General features: G+C 36.4%; 1 protein-coding gene across 11 annotated transcripts in view; it reads left to right on the forward strand.

The window, feature by feature from the left end:
- Positions 1–15855, forward strand: part of ccser1 (coiled-coil serine-rich protein 1) — a 149147-nt gene that overhangs the window by 50278 nt on the left and 83014 nt on the right. For all 11 annotated transcript variants that reach the window (XM_068218492.2, XM_009304062.5, XM_001335233.10 and 8 more), the window contains exon 7: positions 10830–10907. In XM_068218492.2, coding sequence (XP_068074593.2) covers positions 10830–10907 — 78 coding nt within the window. The remainder of the gene's footprint in view (positions 1–10829; positions 10908–15855) is intronic.

The following is a 15855-nucleotide window of genomic DNA, read 5'->3' on the forward strand; positions in this document are numbered from 1 at the left end:
AAAACCAAAAATTACATTTCACCTCACACAAAGTCACACTGAAGAATGTTCAGGAGACAAAATAGGTGGAAAAACAAAAATCTAAATATATACATAAATAAAATAAAAAATATATATAATAATAAGCTATACACAAAAATAAATAATTACACAAAAAATTAATCATTTATCACCAATTAAATATTATTTTCCCATCCTCACAAATTGACACTAAGGCCCCATTAACACACCATTTGAACTCAAACTCAAGCAAGTTATTTGTCATTTGAAAGAATCGATGTTCTGTTCTTATTCTGGATTCCACCAAAGCTAAGAAAAGTTGAAGAAGATTTACATTTCGCCCCTCAGCAGCTAGTCTACATGATTTCCAGATGGCTAATTTAGCTTGTCCAATTGTGAAATTTGCTACCGTACACTTTTGTCTGTGCACTCTTGAGTATTTGCACCCAAAAACAAAGAGTGTTTTGGTAAAAACAAAACCTAAGTTCAGTAGTATGACTTTTAATAAAGTGAATAATGGATCCAATCTGAAGCACTCAGTAAAAGCATGAACAACAGATTCCGGCAAGGAACAGAAGTTGCATGACGGGGAAACGTTTGGGTTGAATTTAGAAGTGTGAGAATTAGTGGGCAATGCACAATGTAATAATCTCCACTGCAAATCTCCAGATCGTTTAGGCAGAGGACCTTTATAAAAAAGCCTCCAAGAGGGAGGAAGTTCAGCAGGGATGGTTAAAAATCTTCTCCACTTTGTATCAGCTCTGTCTTTGATCTGCTCAAAATAAGCTATTTTAACACAAATCTGATAGAGATCTCTCTTTCCTGCCACCTGAAAGTCAATTTCTTGTAAGTTATTAAATTTCAGAAGTTTTTCTTTCCAATCATCGTCAACACAGCACTTGGGAGACACAAATAACTTAGGAAAAGGTACTTTAGAAGGACCTCCAGACAAGAAACAGTTGACAAACAGAAGAAGTGTAGAGGGAAAAGCGGCTTTCACCCCACCAATGAGCTGCTTTACCATTCTAACAGATCTGAAGCCGGCCTGACTGCAAATGTCAACCTCTGACTTCCAAGTTTTAGTTGAAGTATTTATCAAGTCAGAAACTTTGATCAATTTCTTCTCCATAAAAGTTTTAACAATTGTATTGTATGTGCTAACATTTACTTCTAAAAGTGAGTTATTAAAAAGTGGTTCTTCAAGACCAAAATGATTGTTTTCATGTCTAATCAGTTTAAACCCTTTCCAAATGTTTAGCACAGAAGCATAAAATTTTAAATCAGTTGAAAAATGTCCATCATAAGAAGACAACAGAAACAGATGTCTATCAAGGCCAAAACCACCAAAAGACCTGAGCAGAGCCCGACCAAAAGACACCCAAGGTCTAGCATCTACAGAGTAGAGTAGGTTTTGGACTGCATTTAGCCTCATAGCTTTAACCTTAGCTACCAAATCAATTACTCCTTGGCCCCCCTCATTAACTGGCAAGTAAAGGATTGCAGGGGGAAGCCAATGGTATCCATCCCAAAAAAAATCTACAAAAATCTTCTGTAGTCGCTGCAGCAAGTCTTTTGGTGGTTCAAGTACATTTAAGCGGTGCCACAACATAGAAGCTGCCAAGTTGTTAATTATAAGCACTCTTCCTCTATAAGATAATTGTGGGAGAATCCATTTCCACCTTTGCAAACGTCCAACAACTTTTTCAAAAATACCATCCCAGTTCCTCTGAATATAATGATCAGTCCCAAGAAAAACACCTAGCACTTTAAACCCTTCCCGACTCCACAAACAGTTCTGGGGGAGTACTGGATGGTCTCTATCGTCCCATTCTCCTATCAAATAGGAAGCACACTTTTCCCAATTAATTCGAGAGGAGGAGGCTTTTTGATAAACCTCCAGAGTAGCACTCAGGTCCTTGACATCCTGAGTTGATCTGATGATAACAGTCACATCATCTGCATAAGCAGCGAGTTTGGTTGTTGCTAGTTCCAAGGGGGATGAGCAAACTGTTGATATGCCACTCAACTTACTTCTTAGTGCAATCAGTAAAGGTTCAATTGAAATGGCATACAGAATTCCTGAGAGGCCACACCCCTGTCGTATGCCTCTACTCACTCTGAAGGGTCTTGTTAAAGTGCCATTAATTTTTAGCATACTGTGTATGTCCGTGTACAAGAGTCTTATATGGGCAATAATAGATGGCCCGAAACCAAATGCCTTAAGGCACTTAAACAGAAATTCATGATCTACCCGATCAAATGCTTTCTCTTGGTCCAAAGAAAGAAAACCAACATCGAGATTGTGTAATTTAGCAAAAGAAATTAAGTCCCGAATTAAAAAAATGTTATCAAAAATAGACCTTCTTGGAATGCAGTATGATTGATCTGCATGGATTATTGAGGAAATGTAAAGTTTAATCCTGTTCGTAAGACACTTTGAAAGTATCTTGTAATCAACTCCTAGTAGGGAGACTGGACGCCAGCATCTGATGTCTTCAAGATCACCTTTTTTTGGTAAAAGAGTGACTACAGCTCTGCGAAGGCTCATAGGAAGTGTGCCCCTTTTTAAGCTCTCTATAAAAACAGCAAACAAATCTTCTCCGATAATCGGCCAAAACTGTTTGTAAAATTCTGTATTAAGTCCATCTAGTCCTGGAGTTTTGCCAGAAGACATCTCCTGAACAGCTGTAGAGAGTTCATCAAAAGTCAATAATTTATCCATCATGGATTTCTCTTGATCTGAAAAATGTGGTAAATCCTGAAGGAGAACATCAGCCATTTCTTCATTGCATGGTTCAGCACTGTACAATTCCTCATAAAAGGACAAAGCGTGTGAAATGATTCCATGAGCATCAATAATCCTTTTTCCATCTGGACGTTTTAAACAGCTTAAAATCTTCTTATCTACAACCTTCTTCTCCATGCCGAAAAAAAAAGATGTAGGGGCATCCATATTATTAAAAGTCGTAAATCTTGCACGGACAAGTTTTTCTTGAGCTTTTTCTTTCAATAAATTCCGCAAAAGAAATTTGTTACGCTCCAAAGTCTCCACAGAATCAACAATGTCACCTTCAAAATTAAGTTGAAGAATTTCCTGCTCAAGCTGTGCCATCTCATTGGCTAGAGAGTTTTTAAAATAACCAGTGTACTGCTGGCAAAACATTTTGATTTGAATTTTGCCAATGTCCCACCATTGACTCAGGGACTTATATTGTGTTTTTTTCTCTCTCCAGATCTCCCAGAAATAAGTGAAAGAGTGCACAAAGTTGTGATCTAATAATAATCTGCTATTAAACTTCCAATATGCATGTTTAGAAGTGCTCTCTGCAGTGGTGATATCTGTAGATATGAAGTGATGATCAGATAAAGCAGTAGGAACTATACAACTCTTATAGAAGTGGCTTCTTTTACTTTTTTGAACATAAATTCTATCTAACCTAGCTCCAGAAACCATGTTGCGGTTTACTTTCATCCATGTATATTGTCTAGTCTGGGGAAAAGATTCTCTCCAAACATCAACAAGGCTATGATGAATAATCAAGGACTGAAGTACATCTGCTGATTTACTGTGAGGTTCTTCATGGTTTCGATCTAATGTATGATTCAAAGTGCAGTTAAAATCACCAGCTAGTACAATGGTCCTGTCAAAAGGTATGTGACTTAAAGCTATTTTAAGTTTTTCAAAAAAAGAGACACGATCTGACCCAATATTGGGTGCATAAACGTTAACAAAGGAGAAATCAATTCCGTGAATAGTCACATCAACTCTTAACAAGCGACCAGAAACTATATCAAAAACACTACAGGGTTGTTCTTTATAATTAGGTGCCAGCAATATAGCCACTCCTGCACTAACACTCGTGCCATGACTTAAAATCACCTGCCCTTTCCATTCATTCAACCACTGTATTTGATTGTTAGCATCTGTATGTGTTTCCTGCAGAAAAACCACACCAGCACTCTTCATCATAATATAATCAAAAAGACTAGCCCTTTTCATAGCATCACAACCTCCATTAATATTTAATGAGCTGAGTCTCAAAGGTGCCATGAAAATAAGTATAAAAAGGGCCTTCAATAATACCAATCCATTAGAATAAGACCTCCATAACCAAGACATGCTCATTTTAATCTTGTCCGTTTAAAGTACTTCTAACATTACCCATGAGTTTTCTCAAACGATATCTTTTAGGTTTGTCAAGTTCATATATAGATGCTTTTCTCATTGCCATTGTAACAGACAGCAGAAACAGTTTTAAATCAGGAAAATAAGATTCTATTTTGGGTTTGCGAAGTCCTTTTGTAAAGTCAAGAAAGTTGTTAATCTGCTGAACTGAATAAAGTTTAGTCTTACCTCCAGAAGTAGGCCGTAAATCCATCATTTTTGGTTCCATTAATGTTGCAACATCCTCATCTTCCTTGTCAGAACAATCCATTTGTACATTTAAATCCGCAAAGTCTTGAGATGAAATATCATCTTGACTTTGATCCAATGTATCATTTATATCACTCTCAGTTTTATCCGCGTCGGTTTGTTTATCAAAACAAAGTGGATCGATCTCAGACGCTTTTTCCAAGCAAATCTGTTCCAGGCTCGTTTCTGCCTGCGGTACAGCATTACTCGGTCCGGCCACCTCCTCAGGAGCCCCTTCCAGGCCGTCTTTAGAGGCGACTAGCACCGGGTTATCGGGCAGGTCGCCCGGCACCTCATTCGCCTCACCCGGTCGGGGTTCTGAAGCCCCGGCCGCCGAAACAACCTCTGTACCGAGCGCCTCCTCGCTGTTCTCCGCATCTGCAGTCGGAGCCGCAGGAGCGGCCACAGGTCTGTCTCGATTTGGACAACTTTGTCTAACGTGATTAAAACCGCCGCAGACAAAACACTTCATAGAATCTGAGGTGATAAAAATTGTATAATCTTTACCATCAATACTTAGTTTCACTGACAGATTTAGTGGATCATTCGGAGAATTCAAAATCATAAAGGTCTGACGCCGAAAAGACATCACATGTTTAATGTCAGGGTTTTTGCATCCAAGTGGAATCATTTTGATGGGACTTACTATTTTACCATACTTCTGGAGTATTTGATCTAGTTTTTCGTTTTTAACAAACGGAGGTACGTTTGATAAAACAACTTTCTTGGATGGACTTGACAAAGGCAAAACCGGTACGAATGCATCTTTGATTATCAGCCCCGATTCAATTAGGTTATCTACCATTTGACTTTCACTCAGAAAGAACACGATTGCCTTATTCATACGGGAGGCTGATTTGATATTAGTACCACCGATCGCCAAACTAACAGCGATGAGACAGTCCTCCACTGAAACCTGGGCGTCAGGTATACATTTACACCCATGTTTGAGTGTTAAACGCGAGAAATCTCTCGCATCTGAACTCATCCTCCTCCTCGCTCACTGACCGATGTCAGGGATCAGAAAAGGAGGGAAAAAACAACAACTCTAATCTAGCTCTATAATTTAGAAGGGAAGGGATAGTAAAGAAACAGAAATTTTCACTCTCACAGAGAGGTACTCTCACCCGAATCTGTCCACACACTCCCAGCATGCACTCGCACAGAGAGAGAGAGAGAGAGAGAGAGAGAGAGAGAGAGAGAGAGAGAGAGACTGAGTAAATAGTGAGTACATTTTCATTTTTTGGGTGAATTATTACTTTAACATTAAACGAATTCGAATGACAGTATTACAGGAATGTTTCAACAGTATTTCAGTAATATTAAAATAACAGTCTTTTTTTGGTTGTAACATGCACTTCTTTTGGTTACTTAAAAGTAATCACAATACTATAAACGTTGTTTGTTTTATCCGTTGCTCTTAATAATAGTCATTCTCCCCTAGGTTAATTGACCAGAACCCTTACATTTCCATTTCATTTTCCTCCCAGTAGAAGCTGCATGATCTGTTTTACATTCCTTTACAATAACAGTCACTTTCTTCAGTGAAGGTCCAAAGAACGGAGCACAACAGAGGAGCATGAATATTGAAGAGGAAGTTCTTTGGCCTCTTTACTCACTCTTCTCATTAACATGCAAATTAGCCATCTTCCTCCAGCGTTTGTAAACTGTGAAGCAAGAATCACAATGACTTCTGCTTTTGCAGTGGCTTGACCAATGATTGTACACGTTGCCCTTTTCTTTCTTTCTTTCTTTCTTTCTTTCTTTCTTTCTTTCTTTCTTTCTTTCTTTCTTTCTTTCTTTCTTTCTTTCTTTCTTTCTTTCTTTCTTATTTATTTATATGGGGATGGTTAGGAGACCATGATGGACAGACGCCAGTGGGAAAATTTGGCCAGGATGCTGGGGCGTATTCATTTAGGTGTAAATGATTAAAGAGCCCATATTATGTGTTTTTGAAAATGCCCTTCCGTGTAGTGTGTAACACAGCTCTAAGTGAAGTGAAATATCCAGCTAAGGCTTAAATCTGTAAGTGTACAGTGTTTAAAACTGTTGATTCATCTATAAAAGAGTCGACTCATAGTGCTTCAAATGAGTTGTCTGTATAACGAGTCATTCAGTGTTTTGCGATGACATATCTACGAAACACAAGTAGTTGCGCGCGCAAACCTGGGAGATTTGAAACCTGCGTTTACTTAACATGTTTACTTTTCCAAAATAAGTTTCTCAAAATAAAATAAATTGTGTTCATCGCAGAATTTATTTTTTTGTTTTTTTACCCAGGCATTTGAATAGAATGTATTTTAGAGCAGTAATCACAATACCTTAAAACCATGATATTTTTATCCAAGGTTATCGCACCATCAGAATCTTATACCAGCCCATGCTTAGTGTGAATACAAGAGTGTATGGATGTTTCCCAGTGCTGGGTTGCCGCTGGAAGGGCATCCACTGCTTAAAACATATGCTGGATAAGTTAGCGGTTCATTCCGTTTTGGTGACTCCTATTAAATAAAGGGATTAAGCCAAAGGAAATTGAATGAGTGAATAAAGTTTAACTAGTTTTTTCTTTTTTCAATGTGATTTTTAACCTCTACTGAACCTTTAAGAATAAAAAAAAACATTTACAGGCAAAATCAAAATCAAAATTAATGTCCGTGGACACACTGAGGTCTTATGAAATGAAACAATTCAAATGATGTTGAATTTAATGGTTTTCATACCTTTGAACACGATGTACTGAAGGGCCTGTTTGCATTCAGAACCTGGCAAGACATCCTTGGTGGATTAAACTGGCTTTTTGTTGAATTTTTTTTCTTGTGCGTCCTGCCTGGTACATTTACATAACTATTGCATTTCCCACCAGCAAAAACAGTTCAGATGTAGCCATGTGAATATATAACCATGTTGATAATTGCTTCATATTCAGAGCAGAGATTTTAGTTTTAATATTGAACAGTATGAATTCAGACATAACTGTTTTGCAGTTTTAGATCAACATTTTGGCTCTACTTGTAATGTTTTGTCGTTTAGCAGTTTTTTTTCACCGAATCAAATTAGTGAAACATTTGTCTTGTCTTTGCTTTTATACCTTCTTGATTACCTCAATATGTTTGCACTTTTCATCACAGTTTTCTTGTCTTCGCCATGCGCTAAAAATGCAGCTGTAGAAAACACATTAATCAAAAGTAGCACATGGCAGACCAGTCTTTGAATCCTTTAGTAATTATGGAGGATGAAACGCTACTTAAAATTCATTCACGTTTGCTGTGGAACATTTACCAAAATGACATTGTAATGCTTGTGATATTGTACCTTGTTTAAAATTTATAGACCCGTTCAAACTACTTGATTATGGTCTTCTCATTTTCTAGGTATTTTTTATTTCTTGTCAGTGGAGTAAGTGCGTATGATGGCCCACTTCTACACACAGCCATAAATTGGCTCCTTTAAAATGTTTTTTTTATTTTTTTATCTTTTATTCATTCATTTTTCTTCAGCTTAGTCCCTTTATTCATCAGGGGTCACCTCAGAGGAATTCTTCACCAACTTATCCAGCATATGTTTTACATAGCGGATGCCCTTTCAGCTGCAGCCCTGTACTGAGAAACATCCATACACGCTCATTCACACTCATTCCCTAGTTAATTCAATTCACCTATATCGCATGTGTTTGGACTGTGGGGGAAACCGGAGCACCCAGAAGAAGAGCTATCCACTGAGTAACCATGTCGCCTTTTATTTTATTTTATTTTATTTTGGCAACGCAGTGGTGCAGTAGGTAGTGCTGTCGCCTCACAGCTAGAAGATCGAGCCTCGGCTGGGTCAGTTGAAGTTTCTGTGTGGAGTTTGCTCCCAAAGTTCGCGTGGGTTGTCCATAGTGTATGAGTGTGAATGAATATGTATGGATGTTTCCCAGAGATGGGTTGCAGCTGAAAGGGCATCCGCTGCAAAAAAAACATATGCTATATAAGTTGGCGGTTCATTCCACTATGGCAACCCCAGATTAATAAAGGGACTAAGCCGAAAAGAAAATGAATGAATGGATTTTCTTTTTCTCTTCTCTTCTCTTCTCTTCTCTTCTCTTCTCTTCTCTTCTCTTCTCTTCTCTTCTCTTCTCTTCTCTTCTTTTTTCTCTTTTCTTCTCTTCTTTTTTCTCTTTTCTTTTCTTTTCTTTTCTTTTTTCTTTTCTTTTCTTTTCTCTCTTTTCTTTTCTCTCTTTTCTTTTTTCTCTTTTCTTTACTTTTCTTTTTTTTCTTTTCTTTTTTCTTTTTTCTTTTCTTTTCTCTCCTTTTCTTTTCTTTTCTCTTTTCTTTTCTTTTCTTTTCTCTCTTCTTTTCTTTTCTTTTTTCTTTACTTTTCATTTCTCTTTTGTTTTCTATTTTTCTCTTTCTTTTTCTTTTTCTTTTTCTTTTGTTTTCTTTTATTTCAAGTTTGTTTTATTTTATTTTATTACAGGTTTATTTTATTTAGATTTCTTACAAGTTTGTTTAATTTTATTTTTTTACAAGTTTGTTTTATTCTGTCACTTTGTCTCCCACACGGTTGTTATTATTAAAATATGTTTGATTTGTTACTTCAACTTAGTGTTTTTTGTTTGGGTGATTGTTGCTTTTATGTCATTTTTAAAATATTTTTTATGGATATGTATGTAAATATAACAGAAAATTATTATTATTCTGTTTTATTTGTTAGGTTTAAGTTGTTTTTGTTTTGTTTTGCATTGCTTTGCTATGCTATACTTTCTTTTTTTTGCTTTTGAATCAGAGAATGTTTTTTGTATTTTTCTTTGTGTTGTGGTTGTTTTACTTGTCTTTTTTTTTTTTTTAGCTTTGATTTTTGTTTTAGAAAATAGCATTTCTATGGAGATGCATATCACAAAGCTTTTATTTAATCCCTTAAAGTTAATTTGATTTAGTTTTGTTAAAAATGTGAAGATTCCTTTTTTCACCCTCTTTAACAGTGAAGCTTCTTTTTATTCAGCAAAAATGTCTGCAAACCATATTATTGCACAATAGGTTGCCGGCATGCTGCTGTACTCCGACTAAAGTGCTTGGCGTCTCTGTCAGTGTCTCTGCGTCTGCAGCTCTACTTCTCACATTATTATGAGACAGATGCTGCAGTAACGTGGTGAAGGAGAGAAGGGTTTTAGGCTGGAGCTCAGAGACAGTCCTGTCTACTCCCCTGTTTAAATGCTATAATTAAATCATAATGGAAAACTACCCGATTTCCCAGTGAGTTTTAGAGCAATAATAGTTTAGTGTAGAATAGATAAAAAGCTACATATTATTATTATTATTATTATTATTATTTCTGTTGTTGTTGTTGTTGTTGTTAGAAAACTAGTTGATTTTTATTATTACAATTTTATACATATACATTTTAACCATGCATGTCAGTTTGAATAGAATAAATAAGTTAATGTTTTAGAAATAGCTCTGCGCTAAAAATTGACAGTTTTATATCGTGAATTAGCTGATTAGTTACATTTACAGTTTGTGTGTGGAATTTGTAAAACAATATTTTTATTAACGTTGAGTTATTTAATTATCATTAAGTGCTTTACTTTAATCATTTGAATGAATTTTTTTTTATTGTTGTTGTTTAAAATTTTTATTGTTAAATATTTTTTATATAATACATTTTCATTAATTAATTAATTGGTTTTTGCTGTTTTTAAATATATATTTATATTTCACTTAGCATTTCAGGTAACATAATTATTTGCTGATTTATTTATTTATTTATTTATTTTATTTTATTTTTTTCTGTATTGTCTTAGTTTGTTTAATAGTTATACTTACCCCATGTGTAGATTAGAAACACTATAATCAAACATTATACACATGAATAATGATGTAAATATAATCAATCATTTAAATAGATTGAATTATTTTACACCAAGGTAGGTTTTGAGCCAAAAGGTTTGCCCTTTACCACTAGTAATGAAAAATAGCATAAAAAATACTTTTCTTGAGTAATGGTCATTATTTCCTATATTACTGTACATGTAAGTAACCTTATAGATTGATGCAACAACATAGGAGATACAGTTACAGAGGAGTGTGGTGCAGAGATTATACATGTGCCAGTATTCAGTAATACAATATATTGCATTAACAGGTCTGCAAGTGTTTTACTTGTAATTAAGAAGACAACACTGAAGTTACTCTGTCTTTTCAAAATGTTTTGGATCTTTTTAATTTACATTGATAAACAGCATGTCGTGATAAAAGATTTAAAATATTTATCTGTCAATAATATTGACAGTCACATGGCCAGTCCGTTTAAGATACAGTTCAATATCAGGGCCAACTAATTCAACTTAATGATCGTAATATTATTTACAGTCTTTTTGAAAAGTTCATTCTTTTTGATGTCATCATTTAGTAAGATGCCTCGTCTCTTCTTCTTTCAGAGCACTGAGATCAGCCCTGCCAGCAGTCTTCACTCTTTACCCATAAGCCCCTGCAGTGAAAAATCACTTCCCTTTAAGGTAATTGTACAGTGTTATAATAATGTTTCTCTTCTATTAATAACATGAACGAGCACCTTCTGTGCTGCTGAGGTGTCTTTGCTGGGTCACGCTTTGATTAAAAAAAAAAAAAAAAAAGCCCTTTCATTTTTTCATATTAGATGATTTTAGAGCCATAGATCAGACATAACCACAGCACTAAATGATTGAATTTAAGTCTCTCTATTATGGAGTCGTCCTACTCTATTGCACAGTTTTGTCAGTTTTGTTTTAGCTTGTGTTGTCTAGTCTTGTTTTGTTGTCTACTCCTCTATTCTTCTCTCAAAATAAAACTCTGCTCTTTTTATTCCGACTTTTTTCACTGATCGAATCTGAGTCGTAACAACGTTGATGAGATTTAGCTACATGCCATATAATCTTATGGAAACAGCCTAGGACTGTCATTGTGAAAGCTTTATGATTTCTTATTGGGAGCTTTTTGCTTGGTAGAAGGGATTTTGTTTTCTCATCAGGACTGACAACCGCTGAAAAATACTGCGAAGTGGAAACGAGGTCTGCGTCTTTCTCTGTCCTCCTTACTGACCTACATGGAGAGCTAACAGAAGCCGTGGATGCGGCATCAGGTCACGTGACTCTCCGGCTCAACCGAAGCCTAGCGCCACGCAGCGGGAGAAGTAGACGCTCAGAATAGGAGCCCATGCATCCTGACATTGTGTTCAGCTGACAGGAGAGGGGTGGGACTCGTCCTGATTCATCCTAGTAAAAAAAAAAAGAAAAAAAAAATTCCGATTTTAAAAATAAAGCCCTAGAACCCACCTGAGACGGAACCGTGTCACTTCTCGTCCTACTTTTAACAGAAAACTTCTCTCACCAAACATTTGTTATCCTCACCTTCTTAATAATTGGAGCCTGCGGAAAGAGTTCTCCTGCGGCTAGAGTGTGCCGTCGGTTTGGGGAATAATGGAGCCGCTTTCCTTGCATCCTGGGACTGGGGTACCAAACTCATTCGTCCTGGTGTCCCTGTCATCAGTGCATTAATAACACCTTGTTAAGTGGGTGTAGGTGCGTCCAGCACTCTGAGGGCGTCCTTTTGGAAGTTTATAACATCACAAACATCCTTATACAGGAATAACCGAGGACATCTATCACATTTACTTCTTTTATGCGCCCCTTCAAAGTACATCGGTGAAATGTTCTGCGCTTCTCTAATCTTGTGCCATTCTCGGTAATGAAACTGCCAGGTGTGGATGCCTGAAATGCATAAAAAATATCTTTTGTGTTTTTTTGTTCTTTCTCTTCAGACGTTTTATGGCATAGTGCTATCAGACAATTTGGGGTCAGTAAGATATTTTTTTTTTGTTTTTGAATGAAGTCACTTATAATCACAATGCCTGCATCTATACGGTCAAGACTACTGTGATGTTGTGAAATATTATTAGCATTTGAAATAACCTTTTTTTTGTAGATGTTTTGAAATATGGCTTGTTACTCTGTTGGAAAAAGTCTGAGTTTGAAGAATCACATGGGGTTGTTTGCTGTTTTGGTGCTAATAATATATTTATTCTTATTATCAGTGATAAACTGCTGTATATAATTTTGTGGAAGCTGGTGATACATTTTTTTTCATGATTTTTTAAAAGATAATTTATTTAAAATATAAATACCGTTTATAAAGCTATAAATATCTTCTACTTTAGCTACTTGCTAAATCTATGCATGTACTGACTTGGAAAAATAAAACATCTCAGTTTGACCCTTAGCCATATGTTTGATTACCAGCCGACATATTAACTCTATTTGCCATTTTGTCTCACACAAATAATACACATGGATGCATACACACATAGGCTTGTCACATTATCTATTTTTTGTTGTGCGATATATTGCATCAAAATGTATTGCTATAAGTGAAATCACTGTCATTTTAAGACTATTTTTTGTGACTAATTATATAACGCCGGAATGGCAATATAATATTATCGCAAGTACACTCGTCCACAAGAACACTTCACAATAAGAATATTTAATTTAAATGTAGCCATTTTAACAATTTAATAAATAGGCATTAGAATCTGAATGTGAAAATGTGTATCCTAAATAAATAATAATAAATGTTAACAAAAAAGTGTAATGTACAAAAAGTAACAGAGGCTGCAATATCTGGTACCTGATCTTTTTTTTAGTTATCAGATAACTACATGAAAATATACTAAACTAATTTATATTTACTGCTATAGTGTTTTTTTTAACCGTACCGACACTAAATCCTCCAATAGAAGTAGAGATGTTGCAAAATCAGTTAAAATGTTGCTAGATTTGGTTTTCATGGGTGATTTTTATGGCATCACCAAACATTTTTGAGGTCATGTGTCCCTGTTGTGCGATAAGTTGATATTTTGGTTATTGTGACAGGCCTACACACACACACACACACACACACACACACACACACACACACACACACACACACACACACACACACTGTATGATTTTATTTCTAGTTAGTTTTCTCTCGCTGACAGGTTTTGTCAAAAATTTGCTGACAAATGCCTGAAATCGAAACCAAATCGGGGCTTATTCAGGTGAATGACAGTCATGTAGTGTATATTATCAAAAATCTGAGAGAATCAATGATGTGTCTCTGACGAAATATTTGGCATGCTAAATATCTGGAGCTGCGATAAAAAATCTTGCTGTGTTAAAAGAGTTTTGTGATGGCCTACAGCTAATAATAGAGCAACATACAGGACAGCGGGAAGTGCAATATCGTCATCGGTTTCAGTAAATGCTTCTTGGTCTTTTTGGAAGAAATAGAGAAACTTTTTTTTTTAAATGCACTTGTCTTTTTGATCTTTCATCTGAGCTGTACCACAATATTGTACCATATCCAGTTTGATCAGTTCTTACATGAGTTTAGTTGTAAAACATAGTTTGTGAGCCAGACAGAGTTGTCAGCGGAATTTTATTTGATTTTTTTCTTCCATATAGTAAGTCACGCAGTGTCTAATTTCCTATCTCCAATCCAACACAGCAAGAACTGAAATCTACCCCATGTAGTTATGCAGTGTGAAAATAACTTACAGTTGGTTTGACGTTGTAAATTTAGGGACTGAATCTTAAGTTACAAACGACTATAGTGTACATGTTTCTAACTTCAAAAGCTTCTGACAAGGGTCACAAAAATAACAGAGATCTGATGACACTGTATTAGTTACTGCATTATCTACTGTTTACTTAAAAAAAGCAAACCAAACCTAATGATGTGGTTATTTAAAAAAGCAAATATCCAATACACTCTCGGCCACTTGAGTTGGTACACCTGTCCAACTGATCGTTAAGGCTAATTTCTAATCAGCCAATCAGATGGCTGAAACTCAATCCATTTAGGCATGTAGACATGGGCTGTTTCTCAATTCCAAGAACGCAGAGAACGGACTTGTGTTCTTGTGGAGAGCGGTCTTGCCAGGTGTTCTCGGAAGAACGAACTCAGGAGACCGCGAGGGCAGAGAACGCGTCTTTTGAGAATTGAGATGCTGCGTTCTTCCTGATGGTCACATGACCTTCACGTGTTTTAAATGGTAAATTATTTAAACATTACAGCCTTCATACAACGATTTATTGTTTTTCCCCTTTTCAAAATATATACTTTGCATAAAACATTATAAATATATGTTGCACAATATAAATAAAACAGATTTTAATACGAATTTCAGCAAACAAACACCCTTAATGTGTTTATTCCTTTATTAAGATGTCCATGGTAATGTTTACTTTCACTGTTTCATTTAGGGAAACTCCTGAGGCAAATAATTCATATCTATGAACTTTAATAATAAATCTAGATAAAATGCAGCGCTTCCCACCTTCAGTCGCAATGACTTCTGGGACTTCCAGAGCAAGTTTGGCGCTCAAGTCTGCATCGGTGCGTCCTCGATATCAAGAACACATCCGGAAAGTTTCACGTGTCCTCCGTACTTGCGGTCTTGAGTATTGGAACTGAACTTAGGCAGCTGATGATGACGTTTCACGAGAACACGAGGACGCAAGACCGCTGAAGACTGCATATTGAGAAACAGCCATGGTCAAGACAATCTGCTGCAGTTCAAACTGAGCATTAAAATGGAGAAGAAAGGTGATTTAAGTGACTTTGAACATTGGCTCGTCTGAGTATTACAGAAACTGCTGATCTACTGGGATTTTCACACACAACCATTTTTAGGGTTTACAGAGAATGGTCTGAAAAAGAGAAAGTATCCAGTGAGCGGCAGTTCTATGAGCGCAAATGCCTTGTTAATCCCAGAGGTCAGAGGAAAATGGCCAGACTTGTTTCAGCTGATGAAAAGGCAAAGTAACTCAAATAAACACTCGTTACAATTGAGGAATCCAGAAGAGCATCTCTGAACCCACAACATGTCCAACCTTGATGTGGATAGGCTACAGCAGCAGAAGACCATACTGGGTGCCACTCCTGTCAGCTAAGAACAGGAAACTGAGACTACATTTGCATGGTAGGGTCAGAATTTAGCGTCAACAACATGAAAGTATGGATCCACCCTGCCTTGTATCAGTGGTTCAGGCGGGTGGTGGTGTAATGATGTGGGGGATATTTTCTTGACACACTTTGGGCCCATTAATACCAACTTAGTATTGCGTCAACGTCACAGCCTTCCTGAGTATTGTTGCTGACCATGTCCATCCCTTCATGACCACAGTGTACCCATATTCTGATAGCTACTTCCAGCAGGATAACGCTGCCTGTCATAAAGTGTGAATAATCTCAGACTGCTTTTTTAAAAATGACAATGAGTTGTATTCAAATGGTCTCTACAGTCCCCAGATCCTGAATCCAATATAGAGCACCTTTGGGATGTGGTGGAACGGGAGATTCTCATCATGGATGTGCAGTCGACAAATCTGCAGCAACTGTGTGATGATATCATGTCAATATTGACCAAAATCTTTGAGGAAT

This window comes from Danio rerio, chromosome 8 (assembly GCF_049306965.1).
Source record: "Danio rerio strain Tuebingen ecotype United States chromosome 8, GRCz12tu, whole genome shotgun sequence".
In the NCBI taxonomy this organism is placed as follows: Eukaryota; Metazoa; Chordata; class Actinopteri; order Cypriniformes; family Danionidae; genus Danio; species Danio rerio.